We start from the raw sequence: 10,755 nt of genomic DNA, 5'->3' as shown, positions 1-10,755 counted from the left end.
AGTGGCACGATCTCGGCTCACTGCAAGCTCCACCTCCCGGGTTCACGCCATTCTCCTGCCTCAGCCTCCCGAGTAGCTGGGACTCAGGCACCTGATACCACACTCAGCTAATTTTTTGTATTTTTAGTAGAGATGGGCTTTCACCGTGTTTGCCAGGATGGTCTAGATCTCCTGACCTCGTGATCCACCCACCTCAGCTTCCCAAAGTGCTGGGATTACAGGTGTGAGCCACCGTGCCCGGCCGGTCATTTATATTTTTAAGAAAAATATAAAATTTGGGGGTATTTTCTGAATTATCAAGTTGGCACAGAATTGACAATTGTATACTCTTAAAACTTTTCACTCCCTCTGTATCTTTTGGTTTTTATCCCTTTTTCATTTTGTGTCTTTGTATTTTTATATTTGCCCCCTGGTTCCTAAGCCTTGGTTCATCAGCCTTGCCAAGTTTATTTCTTTGTGCCCCACTCACTGGCAACAGGGACTGGTGTTTGGCAGCATGGCCTGTTGCCCAGAAGTGCAGGCTCTAGAGCCAGATTCCCTGGGTTCAGAAGCCAGCACCCCTTTGTAGATATGTGAACTTGAGTGATTTCTTTTATATAAAATTATGGCTGCCTTTTCTGTAAGATAGGCTGACAATAGGATCTACCTCATTGAACTGTGGGGAAGATTAAATGAGTTGATGCATTTAAAGTGCTTAGAGGCCAGGTGTGGAAGCTCACACCTGTAATCTCAGCAGGTTGGGAGGCTGGGGCGGGAGGAGGATCACCTGAGCTCAGGAGTTCAAGATCAGCCTGGGCAACATAGTGAAACCCCACCTCTACAAAAAAAAAAAAAAATACAAATATTAGCTGGGCCTGGTGGCAAGGTGAGAGGCCAAGGTGGGAGGATCATGAGCCTTGGAGGTCGAGGCTGCAGTGAGCCACGATCACACCACTGCACTCCAGCCTGGGCAACAGAGCAAGACCCTGTTTCAAAAACAAAGAACAAAAAAAAGTAGTACATATTATTAAAGAGTATTTTTTAAATGGGGAAGGTGTAAAAGGGATTTAAAAACACGTTGGGGCCGGGTGCGGTGGCTCACGCCTGTGATCCCTGCACTTTGGGAGGCCAAGGCGGGTGGATCACGAGGTCAGGAGATCGAGACCATCCTGCCTAACACGGTGAAACCCCGTCTCTAGTGAAAACACAAAAAATTAGCCGGGCGTGGTGGCAGGTGCCTGTAGTCCCAACTACTCAGGAGGCTGAGGAAGGAGAATGGCATGAACCCGGGAGGCGGAGCTTGCAGTGAGCAGAGATCGCACCACTGCACTCCAGCCTGCGCGACAGAGCGAGACTCTCTCAAAAAAAACAAAAAACAAAACAAATAAACAAAAATAACACCTTGGAGCCTTCTACCCCAAAACACCAATACCATGTTAATGAATTTTACTTTAGGTATATGAATGCCAACATATTTTGGTTTCTATCACCTTTTGTGTTGGGAGAAAAAAATTCTCTTTCCAGATGACTAAAAGAAAAAATAGGCTGGTCACAGTGGTTCATGCCTGTAATCCCAGCACTTTCGAAGGCCAAGGTGTGCAGCCTCACCTGAGGTTAGGAGTTCGAGACTAGCCTGGCCAACATGGTGAAACCTCGTCTCTACTAAAAATACAAAAAAATTAGCCGGGTGCAGTGGCACACACCTGTAGTCTAGGCTATTCGGGACGCTGAGGCTGGAGAATCGCTTGAACCCGGGAGGCAGAGGTTGCAGTAAGCCGAGATCATTCTACTGCACCCTATCCTGGGTGACAGAGTGAGACTTCGCCTCAAAAAAAAAAAGATTAAATTTTTCTTTTTTCTTTTTTCTTTTTTTTTTTTTTATTTTGAGACAGTCTCGCTGTGTCACCCAGGCTGGGGTGCAGTGGTGAAATCTCAGCTCACTGCAAGCTCCGCCTCCTGGGTTCATGCCATTCTCCTGCCTCAGCCTCCCGAGTAGCTGGGACTACAGGTGCCCGCCACCACGCCCGGCTAATTTTTTTGTATTTTCAGTAGAGACGGGGTTTCACCGTGTTAGCCAGGATGGTCTCGATCTCCTGACCTCGTGATCCACCCGTCTTGGCCTCCCAAAGTGCTGGGATTACAGGCGTGAGTCAGCGCGCCCAGCCAAGAAAGATTAAATTTTAGGGATAAAACTTATTGAAAAGTATGTCGCAAATGTATATTTAGAATTCTCATCTTCTCTGAGTTAATTGGAGACCCTTTGCTTTTCCATTTCATACAGGAAATCTAGGAATCTCTCTTAACTGTTTCCAGTTTGAGAAAACAGTCAGCTTTTATAAGTTTATGTTTACCTAATATTGTTATTTTCTACAGCTGCACAGTTGGGGATCTTCAAACCAAGATAGATGGCTTGGAAAAGACTAATTCAAAGCTTCAAGAAGAGGTTTGTAAGTTTTATTGAGATTTTTAGATGAAACAGAATGACCCAAGGTTAGAGAAATGGTGTAGTCGGTCTGTGGAAGCAGAGCTTCTTGCTGGTAGGAAGGGGCTTGCTAACCTCCAGTTGCCCCACGTAGGACAGGGGAATGTCTGTGTTCTGCCCTGTCCGAGGCTCCCGGTGAGACACTGCAGCTGATCACAAGCCAGTTCTAAGTGACTTAGATTTTATCACCTCAAAGTCATCCCATAGAAGGAAACTGCTTTTTGGAAAAGCCCAGCTTCTGTGGTGGAAGAGCCGTGTCTTCCTCTTCTTCTTCCTTTCCTATGATGCCGCGTGCCTCCCTGCTGCCCCAGAAAGCACAGACTCTGTCATAAGGAATGAGTGTCCTCGCCCACCCCTTCTGCTTTGGCCTCAGGAGCATGCAACCAGCCTCCCCACAGTGCGGTCTTTCTCTGCTTTCTCACTAGGAAGAGAGAATGAAAGGACAGGACAAAGGAGGGCTGAGCCGAGGAAGAGAGCTTGCTGCCAGCTGCCCGGCAGTCTGCTTGGTGGACACATCTTGTCTCCTGTTAGCAGGAGGGGGGTGCTCAGCCCTTCTGAGGCTCTCCACAGGTAGCAGTGTCCGGCTGCCCAGGCCTCCCACCTAGAAGGACGAGGGCTCTGAGAGGGGCGAACGCCTCCACGGCATGGAGGTGGGTTACAGCAGAAAGGAGAGCCTCAGAGCCCACCTCTGTAACGAGGGACCCCGTGTAAGGCTCCCTAAAGCCGACTGCTCCCTCCTGAGGCGCCAGCCCTGAAAGCCTTTCAGGAAAGGAGCTCAGATTGGTGTGAGGAGAAGGAAATTGAAGACAGCGTCTTAGATGGGGGTGTCATGGGGGAAACTTCATGGAACTTAGGATTGGAGGCTGCACAGTCACCTTGGTAGGCAGGCCTTCGAGCCTCAGGCTAGGTAGGTCGGTTGTTGAGCTCACTTTTCTCGTCCCAAGTTAGGTAATAATACGTGCTTTACAGTACTGTTGCAAAGATTAAGACTAATATCTTGTAATGTGCTTAGGGCAACGCTTGCCACGTGGGAACTCGAGTTGTTTGATTTTAGAACAAGCAGATTCACTACTTCTCAGTCCAGGCGGCGTGCTTTGGTGAAGGTCCGATTCAGCTTTTGAAACCAAACAGAGTTATGTGCGGTTTTCCGCTTTTTCAGACAGGGTCTCACTCTGTCACCCGGGCCGGAGTGCAGTGGTGCAGTCATCGCTTACTGTAACCTCAGACCCCTGGGCTCAAGAGACCCTCCTGCCTCAACCTCCCAGTAGCTGGCACTACAGGTACACACCACCAACACCCGGCTCATTTTTTAACTTTTTGTAGAGACAGGATCTCACTTTGTTGCTGAGGCAGGTCTCAAACTCCTAGGCTAAAGTGACACCCCACCTTGGCCTCCCAAAGTGCTGGGATTACAGACGTGAGTCGCTGAGCCCAGCTTCGGTTATGTTTTCTTTTTTTTTTTTTTTCCTTTTTTGAGACAGAGTCTTGCTCTGTTGCCCGGGCTGGAGTACAGTAGTGACGTGATCTCTGCTCACTGCAAGCTCTGCCTCCCGGGTTCACATTATTCTGCCTCAGCCTCCTGAGTAGCTGGGATTACAGACGCCGGCCACCACATTCAGCTATTTTTTTTTTTTTTTTTTTTTTTTTTTTTTTGTATTTTTATTAGAGACGGTGTTTCACCGTGTTAGCCAGGATGGTCTCAATCTCCTGACCTTGTGATCTGCCTGCCTCGGCCTCCCAAAGTGCTGGGATTACAGGCGTGAGCCACCGCGCCCGGCCAGGTTATGTTTTCTTTAAAGGCAAATGATTGTAATAGAAAATGTGCTTCAGCCAGGTGTGGTGGCTCATGCCTGTAAATCCCAGCTCTTTGGGAGGCCAAGGTAGAAGACTTGCTTGAGCCCAGGAGTTTGAGATCAGCCTGGGCAACGTGGCAACACTCTGTCTCTACAAAAAATTTAAAAATTTGGTGTGGTGACACACACCTGTACTCCCAGCTACTCGGGAGGCTGAGGTGAGAGGATCACTTGAGCCTAGGAGTTAGAGGCTGCAGTGAGACAGAGTAACACCCTGTCTCAATTACAAAACAAAGAAATGTGCTTAGTGAAAAGCATCGCCCTCTTCAGGGTGTGCTCTCTGCATCTCCAGAGAGTAGAATGGGAATTAGCTTATGGTTTTTGCCTGCTTCTTCCCTTTGAGCAACTAACACGCCCTTTGAAGCCTTGATGTTTGTTTTTCTGGGCACAGCAGTTATGTGTAGAAACCCCAGGCTGGGTTCTGAGTCTAAGTGGAGAGTAATTCTCAGGAGTTTTAGACACTGTTGACAGAGAAGGTGAGGAGTTAGTGCTTCGAGTCCCTCCACTAGTGAATGATGCCGAAAGCCAGCCAAGCACCAAGGACGGAGATCTTGCTTCTTTCTCCCCAGCTGCACCTTCCTCTCTGCAAGCTGTGTAATGAGGCTGGAGTGAGGAGGGGCTGGTTTCTGTGTTTACTCATCTGCCTTGCCTCTTGAGACAACCTCTCCTTAGGCAGGTCCCTAACAGCATCCTGCTTCTCTATGCTTTTCCCTCAGCCGTGAGAAGTCCTTCCAGGGGAAGAAGAGGTCCTCTCGGGCATATCGCCAATGATTTGTTTTTTATTCCCCCCTGCAAATTCTTTAATCCTCCCTCTAGTGATTGAAATACACTTTTACTGATCATTAGCCTGAAAAACTGGAAAGAAAGAAGAGTCAGGACGAAAGCCCGTAACCCCTTCACTAAGTGACAGCTATTCTTACCATTTTATTATTTGATATGTGGTGTTCCCATCTTTTCTTTTTTCTTTTTTGAGACAGGCTCTGGCTCTGTCCGTCACCCAGGCTGGAGTGCAGTGGCACGATCTCAGCTCACTGCAACCTCTGCCTCCTGGGCTCAAGCCATCCTCCCACCTCAGCCTCCTATGTAGCTGGGATTACAGGCATGAGACATCACGCCTGGCTGATTTTTGTGTTTTTTGTAGAGATGGGGTTTCACCATGTTGCCCAGGCTGGTCTCGAACTCCTGGGTTCAAGCCTCAGCCTCCCAAAGTGCTGGAATGACAGGTGTGAGCCACTGTACCCAGCCACTCCATCTTTTCTTAAGCATTTTTAACCTAGTTGATTTTTTTTTAAATACAGGTGACAGCATACCATATGACCTTTTTTCCCATTAGTATTATATCTTAAGTATGTTCTCAAGTGATTAAAAGCTTTTGTAAACATTTTATTGACTACATATTTGTTTTATGCTTCCGCTATGATTTAACTATTTCCCTAATAGTGAACATTCAGGCTGTTTCTAATTTTTTGTGTCTGTAAATCTTTGTCCACATTAAGCAGTATGCTATCATTTTTGTAGAGGGAGAAAATCTGGAGCGGGCAGAGATGGCTGGGGCAAGGGCGGGGGAGAGATTTTACTACATACGTTTTCATGTCTTTGGAATTTGGAACCATGTATTATTACCTGTTGAAAACAAGGAAATAAAATATCAAACCTGTGAACATTGTCAACTGTGAAGATGCCAAATTAATGTTTTTAATTTGAACAATAAGATGAATTTTGATGTTAAGAACTGTAAAAATTTTCCTTAATCAGCTTTCAGCTGCAACAGACCGAATTTGTTCACTTCAAGAAGAACAGCAGCAGTTAAGAGAACAAAATGAATTAATTCGAGAGAGAAGTGAAAAGAGTGTAGAGGTGAGAAATTGACCTTACAGCTGGGCAGCGTGTTCCTTCCTCAGACACACCCGTTGTCAATCTCAAGCTCATAGCTTAAGAACAAGCCCGTCTTCAGAATGCAAAGGTGCCTTGCTTGATGTCAGAAAGTGCCTCTCACCACCTTCCCTGCCCACATCACTCTAAGACCACCTGGATCACTTGGACGGGGACTCCCTGCCTGGCCTGTGGGCCTTTGCATGCCAAAGTTCCTACTCGTTCTTCAGCATCCACTCACCTGCCATGTCCTCCATGATGTCGTCCCAGGGGCCGTGGGCGGGCATGGGCCATCCTCCCTCATTCTGTTGCTCTTTGTGCCCTTCCGTGGTAGAGTCCATTTGATGTTTTGTAGGATTGTTGGCTTGCAGCTGTGTCACATGATGACTTAAGGGTAGAAACCACACCTGGGCCGGGCGCGGTGGCTTACGCCTGTAATCCCAGCACTTTGGGAGGCCGAGGCGGGCGGATCACGAGGTCAGGAGATGGAGACCAGCCTGGCCAACATGGTGAAACCCCGTCTCTACTAAAAATACAAAAAGTAGCCGAGTGTGGTGGCGGCGCCTGTAGTCCCAGCTACTCGGGAGGCTGAGGCAGGAGAATGGTGTGAACCCGGGAGGCGGAGCTTGCAGTGAGCCGAGATCGCGCCACCGCACTCCAGCCTGGGCAGCAGAGCGAGACTCTGTCTCAAAAAAAAAAAAAAAAAAAAAAACCATATCTGATTCACTTATAAATTCACTGAGTGCTAAAAACATGTTCATAAGTACTGGATGATGGGCTGAATGAGGGCTTTTCCTGCTAATGAAGTCTTGTTCCACTTTTTGTTGTTGTTGCTGCTGTTTTCCTGTGACGGAGTCTCGCTCTGCTGCCCAGGCTGGAGTGAGTGGCGTGATCTCGGCTCACTGTAAGCTCCGCCTCCCGGGTTCCCGCCATTCTCCTGCCTCAGCCTCCCGAGTGGCTGGAACTAAAGGCGCCGCCACCACGCCCGGCTAATTTTTTTGGTATTTTTAGTGGAGACGGGGTTTCACCGTGTTAGCCAGGATGGTCTCAATCTCCTGACCTCATGATCCACCCACTTCGGCCTCCCAAAGTGCTGGGATTACAGGCATGAGCCACTGTACCTGGCCAAGTCTTGTTCTGTTTTAAAGAAAACTGAATTTAAATTGCTTTATGAAAGTCACTTTTTTTTTTTTTGGAAACAGAGTCTTGCTCTCTGTCACCCAGGCTGGAGTGCAGTGGTGCAATCTCAGCTCACTGCAACCTCCACCTCCCGGATTCAAGCGATTTTCCTGCCTCAGCCTCCCAAGTAGCTGGAATTATAGGTGCATGTCACCATACCCAGCTAATTTTTATATTTTTAGTAGAGACGGGGTTTCACCATGTTGGCCAGGCTTGTGTCAAACTCCTGACCTCAAATGATCCTCCCACCTCAGCCTCCCAAAGTGCTGGGATTACAGGCATGAGCCACCACACCCAGCCAATGAACTTAACTTTTCAAATATCTATGGACTTAACTCTCATTCCTTTTTTTTTGAGACGGAGTCTCGCTCTGTCGCCTAGTCTGGAATGCAGTGGCACAATCTCAGCTCACTGCAAGCTCTGCCTCCCGGGTTCACGCCATTCTCCTGCCTCATCCTCCCAAGTAGCTGAGACTGCAGGCACCCACTACCATGCCAGGCTAATTTTTTGTAGTTTTAGTAGAGACGGGGTTTCACTGTGTTAGCCAGGATGGTCTCGATCTCCTGAGCTCGTGACCTGCCCACCTCGGCCTCCCACAGTGCTGGGATTACAGGCGTGAGCCACTGCGCCGGGCCAAATTTTTACCTTTTTCTATCTTGCTTAAAAAATAAAAATTACTTTACATTTTTTACAATTGTGGTATATTTTTAAGTACTTCATAATTAGCTTGCTTTCCACAAGCAAACAATTCCTCTTGGTGTCCTTGTTTGATACAGATAACAAAACAGGATACCAAAGTTGAGCTGGACACTTACAAGCAAACTCGACAAGGTCTGGATGAAATGTATAGTGATGTGTGGAAGCAGCTAAAAGAGGAGAAGAAAGTCCGGTTGGTGAGTGTGCAAGACTGAGTGTCTTTAGAGTCTCCCAGTAGCCCTCTAAGTTAATTCTGTCAACACTTCTCACAGGCATGCTTAACCGTCCGGATGCTCACGGAAAGTCAGAAGCTGTTCATTTAAAAAAAAGTTATTTTAAGTCTATGGTTACAACTCAGTTGTGCATTGTCACTTATATATTTTCCCATTTTATAAATCTTTATTTTTGTTTGTTTGTTTGTTTGTTTTCAAGACGGAGTCTCACTGTGTCTCCCAGGCTGGAGTGCAGTGGCACAATCTCAGCCCACTGCAACCTCTGCCTCCTAAGTTCACGCAGTTCTCTGCCTCAGCCTCCCGAGTAGCTGGGATTGCAGGCGCCTACCACCACGCCCAACTAATTTTTTGGTGTTTGGTTTTTTTTTTGAGACAGAATTTCACTCTTTTCTCCCAGGTTAGAGTGCAGTGGCGCGATCTCGGCTCACTGCAACCTCCGCCTCCCAGATTCAAGCAATTCTCCTGCCTCGGCCTCCAGAGTGGCTGGGACTACAGGCACATGCTACCACGCCTGGCTAATATTTGTATTTTTAGTAGTGACGGAGTTTCACCATGTTGGCCAAGATGTTCTCCATCTCCTGGCTTTGTGATCCTCCTGCCTCAGCCTCCCAAAGTGCTGTGATTACGGGCCTGAGCCACCATGCCTGGCCAGTTTTTTGTATTTTTAGTAGAAATGGGGTTTCACCATCTTGGTCAGGCTGGTCTTGAACTCCTGCCTCGGCCTCCCAAAGTGCTGGAATTACAGGTGTGAGCCACTGCGCCCAGCCATTTTATGAATCTTTTACAGGGATTGCTATGAGACCAGATTGATGGTTTATTTGACAATACAATTCTCTCAGTCATAACCTCTGCCCTATTTATTTCCACTCAGCCTGTGCATCAGTGACCAGGTTACTTGTAAACGCTGTTCTTGTGCCTGCTTTATTTCTTTGCTTTTTTGCATGAATACAAAGAGACATGTCCTGGGTCAGGACGGAACCATTTCAAAATGGTTGTACTTTCGTTGCTATAAACTAGCAAATCATTCTAGAAATTCTAACCTTGCACTATCAGATCCCTTCCAGCACTCAGACGAGACAGATATTCTTTGAGAACATGCATTCTGATCTGTGGGTATGGAAAACATGGTTGCTGGAACCTAGGCTCATCCTGCCACTGACCAGCTTTCTGTTGACTTGATGTGGAGCCAGCTTTAACCGTACAGTGAGGAACAGGGGAAACAGCATCTAATCCTGCTCAGACAGACTCTTTTCAGTCTCCCTAACCTATTCTCACCTTGTTTGTTTGTTTTGTTTTGGTTTGGTTTTTTTCTTTAAGACAATCTCACCCTGTCACCCAGGCTGGAGTACGATGGTGGCGTGATCTCGGCTCACTACAATCTCCGCCTCCCGGATTCAAGCAATCCTCCTGCCTCAGCCTCCTGAGTAGCTGGGATTACAGGTGCACACCACCACACCCAGCTAATTTTTGTATTTTTAGTAGAGACGGGGTTTCACCATGCTGGCCAGGCTGGTCTCGAATTCCTGGCCTCAAACGATCCGCCCGCCTCAGCCTCCCAAAGTGCTGAGGATTACAACCATGAGCCACCACGCCCAGGCTTCAGTTTGTATTTTAAGCACTACTTGAGATTCAACCCCAGTTAAATACATTTCTGTGATCTATTTTAATAACATTTTCCTTGTAAATATCCTTTTAAGGAACTGGAAAAAGAACTGGAGTTACAAATTGGAATGAAAACTGAAATGGAAATTGCAATGAAGTTACTGGAAAAGGACACCCACGAGAAGCAGGACACACTAGTTGCCCTCCGCCAGCAGCTGGAAGAAGTCAAAGCGATTAATTTACAGATGTTTCACAAAGCTCAGGTGGGAGTTGGCTTTGTGTGCATAGCACATCCTGGTTTCTGCTGCTCGTCAGTCTTGTGTCGTTCTTCTTACAGAATGAGCGAGAAGACACGTAGAGCCCCGCGTATGTGTCAGACCTGCTCCTATTATGATTTCGATCCTCATGGCAGTCCCTGAGGAATGGGGGGAAATGTAAGTGACAAGGCAGAGCCAAGTCACTAAATCACATGCCCCTGGTGACAGCTCATAAGGGGAGACGTGGGTCTTTTTAACCCAAACCCAAACTTTGTCCATCCACCTTCGCTGTCTCTCCACTGTCTGTTTCCTTCTATTTCAACGATTTACTGTTTACACCAAGCATGGAGGAGTGAATTAAAGATGTCATTTAGGGCCGGGCACGGTGGCTCACACCTGTAATGCCAGCACTTTGGGAGGCCGAGGCAGGCAGATCACGATGTCAGGAGTTCGAGACCAGCCTGGCCAACATGTTGAAACCCTGTCTCTACTAAAAGTACAAAAATTAGCCAGGCATTGTGGCGGACACCTCTAATCCCAGATACTCAGAACGCTGAGGCAGGAGAATTGCTTGAACCCAGGAGACAGAGGTTGCAGTGAGC

General features: G+C 47.5%; 1 protein-coding gene across 1 annotated transcript in view; it reads left to right on the top strand.

Moving 5' to 3' along the window:
* Window positions 1-10,755, top strand: part of RUFY1 (RUN and FYVE domain containing 1) — a 64,273-nt gene that overhangs the window by 29,188 nt on the left and 24,330 nt on the right. The window contains 4 exon segments of the mRNA XM_011976871.1: window positions 2,353-2,422; window positions 6,070-6,171; window positions 8,142-8,258; window positions 9,992-10,159. Of these exon segments, the coding sequence (XP_011832261.1) occupies window positions 2,353-2,422; window positions 6,070-6,171; window positions 8,142-8,258; window positions 9,992-10,159 (457 nt within the window).

This window comes from Mandrillus leucophaeus, unplaced genomic scaffold, assembly GCF_000951045.1.
Source record: "Mandrillus leucophaeus isolate KB7577 unplaced genomic scaffold, Mleu.le_1.0 Scaffold170, whole genome shotgun sequence".
Classification (NCBI taxonomy): Eukaryota; Metazoa; Chordata; class Mammalia; order Primates; family Cercopithecidae; genus Mandrillus; species Mandrillus leucophaeus.
This window is presented reverse-complemented; position numbering and strand designations above follow the sequence as displayed.